The 11244-nt window shown below is 44.4% G+C and overlaps 1 protein-coding gene across 1 annotated transcript; it reads left to right on the top strand.

Annotated features, from left to right (window-relative positions):
* The first annotated feature begins 41 nt into the window (after positions 1–41).
* On the top strand, positions 42–2437 carry SIVA1 (SIVA1 apoptosis inducing factor). Its single transcript, XM_074998695.1, has 4 exons — positions 42–285; positions 853–1059; positions 1561–1717; positions 2206–2437. The coding sequence occupies exons 1-4, from the start codon at positions 168–170 to the stop codon at positions 2261–2263; spliced, it is 540 nt and encodes a 179-aa protein (XP_074854796.1). The 5' UTR covers positions 42–167; the 3' UTR covers positions 2264–2437.
* The last annotated feature ends 8807 nt before the right edge of the window (positions 2438–11244 follow it).

Genomic DNA, 11244 nt, shown 5'->3' with positions numbered 1-11244 from the left:
GACGTTTGCGGTCAGGGTGGCAAGTGGGCGGCGCCCGCGGAGCGGGGCTGTGAGTTGCGACTTCCCGCCCGCCGGGCCTGGGGCGGATTTTTCTACGGCGCTGCGCGGCTACGGGGTGTCGCAGCGCGGCCGGTAGCTCCGGGGTGTCCCTCCGCCGCCGGGCCGGGATGCCGAAGCGTTCGTGCCCCTTCGGGGACACGGCCCCGCTGCAGCTGAAAACCCGTGTGGGGCCGCGCGAGCTGAGCCGGGGCGCGCTGGGCGAGAAGTACCGGCGGGAAGTCTTCGGTGAGGGGCCGGGCGCGGGGTGTGGCCACGGGGTGGGCTGCGGGGGGAGGGGCAGTGGTGGGGGACTGGATGGGCTGTAGGGGAGGCGACAGAGATGGGTGATTGGGGGCGTGGAGGGGCAGAGATGGGTGACTGTGGGGCGGGCTCCCAGCGCGGGGACAGTGATGGGTGACTGAGCAGGCCCCTGGCTTGTCCCTCCACCTGGCAGAACCCCACTTATAGCTGGCTGTGAGGAGGCAGGAGGAGGAGGAGGAGGGGGTCATGCAGTAGCTTTCCAAGGGCAGCAGCTGGTGAGATACAGATGCTGCAGCTCTGTGGCCTGTGAAATACCAGCTGTCAGCATCACCTGGCAGAGTGCACTCAGGAAATATCCTTACGCCACCTCCCAGGCTGTGTTTCTTTTACCCTGCCTAGTCCAACGCCTCAGCTCTCCCTCCAAGCAGTTTTTGGTGGGTGTCCAAGTATCGTGTGAAAGGGAACTGGACCCATTTAGAATGGGATTCTTCCAGGCCTAGGAGGAGTTTCTGACATGCCCCTCTTCTTCCCATCTGTGGTGCTGTCTCCCAGAGAAGACCAAGGAGCTACTTTTCCGAGGCACCCAGGCCTATATGGAAAGCCTGTGGAATGGGAAAACCAACGGGACCTGCACAGTCCCAAACTGTCCAGAGCCACTTAAAGATGCACAGGACACTAGTGCCAAGTGTAGTTGGAATGGACAGATGCTCATTGGGCAAGATGGAAGACTCCTGAGGTGTTCCCAAGCTATGCAAAAGAGTAAGTGACGCCTAGTTAAGGTTGTTTAACATTAGCAGGTATCTGCAATATCTTTGTTGGATAAGTAGCAAAGGGAAGTGGACTTCATTAGTCTCCTTTAGTGAATGTGCAGAACGTACCTTTTTTCTAAGAGTTGCTTAGCTAGCCTTTTGCTAATGGAATGCTTAGTAGATGTCATTTGACTGTCTTTTAGTTTAAAATATAATTGGTTTAAGAGCTGAGATCCTGCTAAATGGCTTATAAATTAAATATGATCCAGGTGATAGACTTCCATGATATGATACAACTAGGTTGTCTTTAATGAAATTTCATAGGTGGGCTATGTCTTGTGCTGATGCCTGCAGTCATATGCTTTAGGTGCCATAGTTTCCAATATTACTAATGTAATGCAGTCATAACATAGATGTGGCGGTACCATCCAGATTCTTGTAGAATTTTAAACATCTGATTCTCAGATCTTCTGCTATGGTACATGAATCTACAATCATATTTCCAAAACAGCACCACCAGTGGGCATTTCCAAAGCCTGTTCCTCCTGCATAAGAACTGTTGATGTCAAAGAAGCTTGCACACAGTGTGATCGTTTTGTTTGCCAGAATTGCAGCAAACTCTGCAAGTGCTGTAATGCTGTTACCTGTTCCTTGTGCTCAGTTATTGAGTAAGTGCCTCATGTAACTTTTCAAAAACCACTATTTCAGTAAGGGAAAGAATGCACTATGCAGTGGACTGTGATGGTCTATTCATATATTGCGCCTTCACATATCATATTTTCAGGCTGCACTCAAGTGACCCTGAATCTTTTGGGCATGTGGGTTTGTTGTTAAAACTATATGAAGCAGGAAAGAGTATTATGTATGAAGTAATCTACTTCTACTGTAAGTGGCTTGGTTTTCTGTCCAAATTGTTCTGTGAGGTGAGAAATGCATGTCTCAGATCATAGCTCTCTAGAATTGATAGCGGGGAAGACACACTTATGAAGCATTTACAGCACTGTTTGAATTTCTGTAATGTAGAGAAATCATGTAAGTCGTATAATTCTTCCAGGAATTTCTTGTTTATGGTGGGGCTCTGTAGAAGGGAGGGAAAGCTTTATACTACATTGAAAATAGTATGCACTGTATTGACACGTGACTGTTTCTCTTCTAGTTACAGTGATATTGGCGAGCAAGTTCTCTGCAATGACTGCTCAATGTTTGAAGCCTGAATCTCTTAATGAACTATCAATACTTCTTCATGGCATTTGATATTTTACTTATGAAGGTCATGTTTATATTTGGGTATCTGACCCTTCTAGTGTATGGTATTTACAGTGAGATTTCTATGCATTATATGTGATATTTTTTTTTACCATTGTAGCTAAATAAACTTTTTTATATGTTTTGAAGAGATTTCTGAATTACTGATGTCATTATCTAAAGCTACAGTTAGTTTCAAGGACTATCTTGAGCTGGGTTCTGTTGGCCTAGCTGAGCATATTCCCCAACATTACAGATAACATTTTAGAATACACATTTATTACCAGTAATCATTGAAAAGCCTTACGTCTTTTGAATACTGGTTTTTGGATCAAAATAGTATCAATAATTCATGTAGTACTTTCTCAGAGGGGGGTGGCAGTATTCTAGACATGCAGCCTTTCATCTGTCAGGTACTTGTCCTAGATCATGTAGCTCAAAACATAGAAGGGAGGAGAATTTAACTCCTAATACTATCTGATATAAAACAAAGCAAGCAGTCCTGTAGCACCTTAAAGACTAACAATTTTATTTATTAGGTGATAAGTTTTTATGGGTAAACCCAGACCCTCTGACATGTAAACATTTTTTCTGACTAAATACGGATGTTAAAGAGCAAGTAATCTGAATAACCCCTAAAATTTCCGTTTGTTATTCCATTAATTGCGTCCCCTCCCCCTTCTCTGCAATCAAAAGGTTGAGCCTGCAGACAGGCTCGTTCACTTCTGTCACTGCTGGGGGGAATCACGCTCTTCCCGTCTACCCTGCTCTGTGTTTAAATTTTATATGCAGAACGGCAGAGGCGGGGAAGAGCCCAATCCACAAGGTGGGGACAGAAGCTGAGCCAGACTCTTTGTTGGCTCAGCCTTTGAAATGCAGAGTGGCAGTGGGGAAACTGCCTGATCCTGGCACAAACAGGAATAGAGGCTGAGCCAGTCACTCCCTATTTACTTTGGGTAGGGGGTGAGATGCAAGTAACTGGTAGCACTAACCGATGAACAGATGCTTATCGGTTAGTCGTGCAACTGGATATTCTTTTACATCCCTATTCCTAAATATATTATTGACTTCCTGAATCTTAAAGTTCCTTCTAGCATGACCTTGATCTAGAAAATATGCCCTCCTTTGGAGTACATATTAGACGTATAATTGTTCAGTAAACACCTATGTATGTAATTGCACTTTAAGTGTAATGTACACTTCCATTAGGAACTGCAGACTGTCTGGATAAGGATATTTTTTTCCGATGCTTTCACTTCTTTAAAGCAAGTTTAAGGATCATAATTTATACCAGGCTTTTTGTTGGCGGGGTGGGCAGGTACACTTCAGCTCAACAGCCTTACTTAATAAGAACGGCCATACTGGGTCAGACCAAAGGCCCATCCAGCACAGTAGCCTGTCTGCTGACAGTGGCCAGTGCCAGGTGCTGGACTGAAGACCATGACCAAGCGATTTGTCTCCTGTCACCCATCTCCAGCCTCTGACAATCAGAGGCCAGTGACACCATTCCTACTCTTGGCTAATAACCTTTTATGGACCTAACCTCCATGAATTTGTCTAGCTCTTTCTTAAATTCTGTTATAGTCCTAGCCTTCACAGTCTCCTCTGGCAAGGAGTTCCACAGGTTAACTATGCGCTGAGTGAAGAAGAACTTTCTTTTATTAGTTTTCAACCTGCTACCCATTAATTTCATTTAGTGTTCTCTAGTTCTTGTACTATGGACGCAAGTAAATAACTTCTTATTCACCCTCTCCACACCTGTCATAATTTTATATTCTTCTGTCCTGTTTCCCCTCAGTCACCTCTTTTCTAAACTGAGAAGTCCCAGTCTTTTTAGCCTCTCCTGATATGGGACCTGTTCCAAGCCCCTAATCATTTTAGTTGCCCTTTTCTGAACCTTTTCCAGTGCCAGCATATCTTTTTTTAGGTGAGGAGACCACAGCTGTACACAGTATTCAAGATTTGGGCGTCCAAAGATTTATATGGGGCAGAAGATACTCCTTGTCTTATTTTCTATCCCTTGTTCAGTAATACCTAACATCCTATTTGCCTTTTTGACTACTCTGCACACTGCATGGATGTTTTCAAGGAACTATCCATGATAACTCCAAGATCTCTTTTCTGATTAGTTATAGCTAAATTAGCCCCCATCATATTGTAAGTATACTTGGGGTTATTTTTTCCAATGTGCATTACCTTACCCTTATCCACATTACATTTCATTTGCCATTTTGTTGCCCAATCACTCAGTTTGATGACATCATTTTGAAGTTCTTCACAGTCTACTTTTGTCTTGACTATCTTGAACACTTTAGTGTCAGCTGCAAACTTTGCCACCTCACTGCTTACTCCCTTCTCCAGATCATTTATGAATAAGTTGAACAGGATTGGTCCTAGGCCTGACCCTTGGGGGACACCACTAGTTACCCCTCTCCATTTGGAAAATTTGCTATTTATGCCTACCCTCTGTTTCCTGTCTTTTAACTTGTTCTCAGTCCATGAAAGAACCTTCCCTCTTATCCCATGACAATTTACATAAGAGCCTTTGAGGAGGTACCTTATCAAAGGCTTTCTGAAAATCTGAGTATACTATATCCCCCGGATCTCCCATCTGCATGTTTGTTAACTGCTTCAAAGAACTCTAACAGATTAGTAAAACATGATTTCCCTCTGCAGAAACCACATTGACATTTGTCCATCAAATTATGTTCTACGTGTCTGATAATTTTATTCTTTACTATTGTTTCAACTAATTTGCCTGGGACTGACGTCAGACTTACTGATCAGTAATTGCCAGGGTCACCTCTAGAGCCCTTTTTAAATATTGGTGTCACATTAGCTATCTTCCAGTAATAGGGTACAGAGGCTGATTACAAACTAGTGTTAATAGTTCTGTTCTTATTGTAGTTTAAATACCTTAAACCAGTAAAATGTTCTTTGGTAGATAATTGTAATTTTAAATATCAACTTAAGCATTTTGAGGAAGAATCTAAAACTTTTTGGACAGAAAACAGTGGTTTTGAGTTTAAGCATTACAACACTTGCAGAGTTTGCTGCAAACTTGAGCTGCTAAATGTCTGCCTACTCACGCCCCAGCTTTGGGTTACAGACTGAAAATAGCAACTTGCTCTCAGGTTCCTGGAGATAACAGGCTGATTAAAATACAAAAAATACTTTATAAGCGAATTAGTTGATAGAAACATTTTTTCTTTTTTGTTTCATATGAGCTTGTATCTGAGATCACTGAGGAGGACTTTGTGGCTCAAAGTCTCTGCTAGTTCATAATCCGCTAGCCTTGCAGTGTCCAATACACTGCCTGTTCTAAGGGTCTCTCTGTGTGTACAGCTGCACTATGCTTCTTCTCCAGTGGCGTATAGTATACATAACTGAGTAGCTGCACCCCACCCTTGCAAAGTAGTATAATTGCAGTGTAGACTGAGAGGCTCAGTGAGGGCAAGTAAAGACCCTCATGAGAGGTGTATTTATGCATAAGAATACATGACTCTCAATTCAGCTGTTCCATGCCGCTATATTTACAATGCTACTTTTAATGTCAAAACAAAAAAGCAGTAACGTAGCACTTTAAAGACTAACAAAATTATTAGGTGAGCTTTCGTGGGACAGACCCACTTCTTCAGACAATAGCCATACCAGAACAGACTCAATAATTAAGGCACAGAGAACCAAAAATAGTAATCAAGGTTGACAAATCAGAAAAAAATGATCAAGGTGAGCAAATCAGAGAGTAGAGAGGCAGAAGGTTGTCTGGGGTTCCCAGGTTTGTGGATTTTGGGAAGTAAATACAATAATCCAGGCTGGGGCTCAGATGGTGTGTCTGAATGAACAAGGTCCTGAGTAGCAGCAGGGAGTTCCTTAAGTAATTGTTGTAATTTCTTTTGGAATTCCAAAGTGGGATCAGAGGAGAGAGGTCTGTAAAATGTGGTGTTGGAGAGTTGTCTGGCTGCCTCCTGTTCATAGTCTTGACTTATTCATGATGACAACAGCACCTCCTTTGTCAGCTGGTTTGATTATAATGGCTGGCTTATTTTTGAGACTCTGGACAACTTAGTGTTCAGCATAGTTGAGATTGTGTCTCTGAGCCCCATCCTGGATTATTCTATTTACTTCCCAAAAATCCACAAACCTGCGAACCCTGGATGACCTATCATTTCGGGTATTGGCACCCTTACCACCAGACTATCCAGTTATGTGGACTGTCTCCTCAAACCCTATGCCACCAACATTCCCAGCTATCTCTGAGATACCACTGACTTCCTGAGGAAATTACAAAACATCGGAAAAGTTCCTGACAACACCAGCCTTGCCACCATGGATATAGAGGCTCTGTACACTAATATTCTACACAAAGATGGATTACAAGCGATCAGGAATACCATCCCTGTTGTCACCACAGCCAGTCTGGTGTCTGACCTCTGTAACTTTGTTCTCACCCACAATTATTTCCAATTTGGGGATAATTTATACCTCCAGATTAGTGGAACTGCTATGGGCACCCACATGGCCCCACAATATACCAATATATTTTTGGCTGGCCTGGAACAACGATTCCTCAGCTCTCGTCCCCTATTACCCCTCCTCTACTTAAGATACATTGATGACATCTTTATGATTTAGACCCATGGTATAGAGACTCTAGAAGACTTCCACAAAGACTTTAACAATCTGCACTCCACCATCAACTTACGCCTTGATTACTCCACTCAATACATACATTTCCTGGACACTACAGTACAAATTAACGATGGCCTGATCGGTACCACACTCTACCGGAAACCCACTGATTGCTATACTTACCTACACGATTCTAGCTTCCATCCTGCACACATAACTAGATCCATTGTTTACAGTCAAGCCCTTAGGTACAGTCGAATTTGCTCTGATCCTACTGATAGAGATCAAAAACTATAAGATTTTTTACCAAATATTCATAAACCTGAATTACCCGCCAGGAGAAATAAAAAAACAAATCGACAGGGCCAGACAAATACCCAGAGACCAGCTACTCCAAGATAGGCCCAAAAAAGCCAAGAAGAAAACGCCACTGGTCGTTACCTACAGCCCCCAACTCAAACCACTGCAACGCATTATTAAAGACCTACAACCTATCCTTAATCAGGATGCCACACTCCAGAAGGCCCTAGGTGACAGGCCTGTTCTCTCCTACAGACAACCTCCCAACCTCATGAGGATTCTCACCAACAGCCACAGTCTGTACTGCAGGAACACCAGTCCTGGGACTTTTCCTTGCAACAAAGCCCGCTGCCAGCTCTGTCCATGTGTTTATTCTGGGGATACCATCACTGGACCTAACCAAGTTAGTTACAGAATCACGGTCGCATGCTCATGTTCCTCAACTAACATCATATAGGCCATCATGTGCCAACAATGCCCAGATGCTTTGCATACTGGACAGCCTTCAAACTCTCTTAGACAAAGAGTTAATGGGCACAAAACAGACATAAAAACACTCCTGATCCACAAGCCGGTCAGCTGACATTTTAATGGAGTGGGCCATTCTGTTAATGACTTAAGAGTTTGCATCTTACTGAAGAAGAATTTTTCACACTACTTTGGAAAGAGAAGCTGCTGAACACTTTTATATTCAAATTTGACACATTAACATGTGGTTTGAACCAGGATGGGAATTTTTTAGGTCGTTATAGGGGCTCTTTTGCATACTTGGCTTAAGCTAATTCTTGACTGCCCCCCCCCGCCCCGCCCTGCCCCGCCCCGCCCCTCTACTCTCTGATTTGCTCACCTTGATAATATTTTTTCTGATTTGTCAACCTTGATTACCATTTTTGGTTCTCTATGCCTTAAGTATTGAGTTTGTTCTGGTATGGCTATGGTCCGAAGAAGTGGGTCTGTCCCATGAAAGCTCACCTAATAAATTATTTTGTTAGTCTTTAAAGTGCTACTTTACTGGTTTTTTTTGTTTTGATAGTGTATAGACTAGCACGGCTTTCTCTCTGTTACTACTTTTAATGGAGTGTTTTGCTGCCACCTGGCTTCTGGAGCCTTTCCCTGCTGCAGGAAGAGACCAGCAGTGGGGAAAGGCTTTTGATGCTCCCCACCTGATGCTCAAATCAAGAGAAGAAAGTGGGGGTGGCTAGGCCAAACTGTCAAAAAACTGGCATAGTCCATCAAGCTCTCAAATGGAACCTGAACAAGAGGAAGACCTTGGACAACATGAAGTTCTCCTGAGCTCGAAGGACAACCACTGGGCTACTCCTGGGGTCAGCTAGAAGTTTTGTCTGGAGACAAAGTGAAGTGGAGGAGATTTGTAGATGACCTATGCTCCAACTTGAGTACAAGGGTTTAAGTCAAATAACTCACTGCTGGAGCCCTTCCCAGCTCACAGGGAAAGGCTTTTGCAGTGGATAGTTGCTAAAGGCTTTTCTGTACTGCACAGTCTTTCTCTGGCAGCTGTAGCTACATATTGTAGCATAGGCACCGCTTGCTTTTCACTGCAGTGCATAGCTATGTACCTACTACACACTGCCAATACAAGCGTGTAGTCTAGCTACATCTTGTGTTACCTTCTAGCTACATTTCACCCCCTCCCCCCTCCATTAGCCTTATCAGAACAAGAGTGGGGCTGTCCACACCACAGTGCTTTTTCAAAAAGTTAAAAATCGAGTGATAACATTCAAAGTTGAGCCCTTCGAAAGAGCACAGCTGCATACAAAAAAGCAGTTTGAACACTCAATTCAGTCTTTCAAAAAAGGAGTGTCCACACAGCTGCAGTCGCTCATTTGAAAGAACGGAGTAGGACACTGCGTGGATGGGGGCTCATGGCGGACAAGCTCTGCCGGGGGCTGCAGCCAGCCACTTCCTGGGAAGGACCCTCCTGCAACACCCTCGCTCTACATGCACAGAGGCCTGCTGAGGTGCCATAAGCCAAACAGAGTCTGTGCAGGAACTAGAATGCTAGTGCGCAGCCTAACGGAGCCCCAGGAGCTGCTCCCGGCATTGGATGCTGCTATCTTGGACATTGTGCTAGCCAGGCTGTGCACAGTTGTTGGGGCTGCCCCCCTCCACCTCCTCAGGGATGACAAGTAACATCCTTGGATACTTCTCTACTGTTGAGAATAATCACAGCTGGAAGAAACTGCAATGCAGCCAGTTAGCTCAAGAGTGGGGCAAAGCTGCTAAGGGACAGAGCCTCAGTATAGCTAACCTGGGACGCTTGTAGTTTGTAAGCAAATGCTGCATTCTCTTTGGCAGGGGCAAACCCCTTGCAGACTGAGTAGAGAAGCTCCTCACAGATTTTCTTTCCTACAGGTCCTAGTGCAGCCTCATGCAGGCATGGCTTATCAAGCCCTAGCATCACAAAAACTGTGCATAAAGGGAAATACCTAGCTGTGCTGTAAATTTGATTTCTTTTGGATGGTTCAGCAATTCTGCAGGGCACAGTGTGCTTTCCTGCTGCCGCCGCCACCTCCCTTTCCCACCATTTCTAGGTCATCACAATAGGGATGGTGCTGCTAGGGCTCACGCTCCTGATGCTGGCTTGAGTGGATTGCTCCTGGAAGCTCCTCTGGCACTCCAGAGAAAGGTGACAGTAGGTCAGGGTAGGCATGAGGAAAAGGAAGAAACGGACCCTTTCACCTCCTTAGCACAGTAAATCCTACCCAATGGGAGCAGCTATATATAGTAAACTATTTCAGTCATATCATCAGCACTCTCAAAAAAAATGGCATTTTAACCATGTCAATTTTAGTTACGTTTGCCATAAGTACAGTATAGTGAGAGTGAATAGAAAGAAATACAGCAAATACAGTATATGTTTAAAGTGTACAATACAACTGTCATTGGTAAATAATGTATTCTGCATACAGTTTTGTTTGTTTCTTAATATCTATTTGAAGATCTGGCAACCACCCAGGGCCAGCGCTGCCAGATATGAAAGAGTTTACTGTAGAAGGCCGGATCCTCATCTGGTAAAACAGCATAGCTACCTTAATAGCCATGACAATATACCAGATGCGAGCGTGGCCCACTTCGGCCACAATAGACTTTTTCCATGGAAATGTTAAACATATTCAAATATACCAGTTGCACTATCATAACTAAATAGGCTATTTCAACAACATTTGGTAATATGTTTAAAATATGGTGCCTTTATTTTCAGACTACTTAACGCTTTAGGCCCTGATTAATGTGAAGCCAAACTTGCATTCCTATGCAGCACCTCACTGTTGACACAAAGCAAATACAAAGCTTTACTGAGCTGATTTCAGGATTGGGGGCCTGTGGTGTTAATTTTTAAAAGGTTCCATTATTTGACTAAATTGGCCAGATAATCAATAGCAAATGCCAAGTGTGCTAAAACCAGTTTTATAATATAGCCACCAGATGGCATTGCCATGCAAGGTTTACACATATTCTTAATACAGTACACGCATCCCTTGCTATACGAGCACAATTGGTTCCAAACTTTCTGCTCGTAGGCGAACACGTGTAAGAGGGACATTAAATTACCGTTAAAATACATGTAAAAGTGTCTGATTGGTTCCTAATGCTCCAAACTCAGCGAAGGAGTGGCAGCAGGTGGCACTGCTTTGGAAAGGTAAGTGAACCTTGGGTTGGTGGGGTTGGAGAGGGTTAAAGGCTGGGGGTAGTTTGGGGCCATGAATGGGAGGGCGGGTTAAAACCTGCAGGCAGCTCCTGTGGAGGAGGGTGTTCCTCCCAGCTGCAACACAGGTACCTGGGGCGGGGGATGCAGTGGGCAGCGAGGTTCAGAAGGGGACAGGATGGGTGTTGGGAGTGGGGCTGGTTGCGACCGGGCAGGGCGGGAGTGGGGGTGGATGCACAGGGAGTTGCCGCAGGGGGAGTGTTGGGATCAGGCTGGGTGGCACTGAGGATCTCCCCGCACTGCAGCCAGGCAACAGGCTTCAAGGCTATTCCAAGGCAGGAGCTGTCTCTA

Source organism: Carettochelys insculpta, chromosome 6 (genome assembly GCF_033958435.1).
Source record: "Carettochelys insculpta isolate YL-2023 chromosome 6, ASM3395843v1, whole genome shotgun sequence".
NCBI classification, from domain to species: domain Eukaryota; kingdom Metazoa; phylum Chordata; order Testudines; family Carettochelyidae; genus Carettochelys; species Carettochelys insculpta.
The sequence above is the reverse complement of the archived record's forward strand: the minus strand, read 5'-3'. Positions and strand labels throughout refer to the sequence as shown.

Coding starts and splice junctions, on each gene's coding strand:
- SIVA1 (XM_074998695.1), top strand. CDS start 168: ATGCCGAAGCGTTCGTGCCCCTTCGGGGACACGGCCCCGCTGCAGCTG. Junction 1,060..1,560: donor TTCCCAAGCTATGCAAAAGA/GTAAGTGACGCC, acceptor TTTCCAAAACAG/CACCACCAGTGGGCATTTCC. Junction 1,718..2,205: donor TCCTTGTGCTCAGTTATTGA/GTAAGTGCCTCA, acceptor TTTCTCTTCTAG/TTACAGTGATATTGGCGAGC.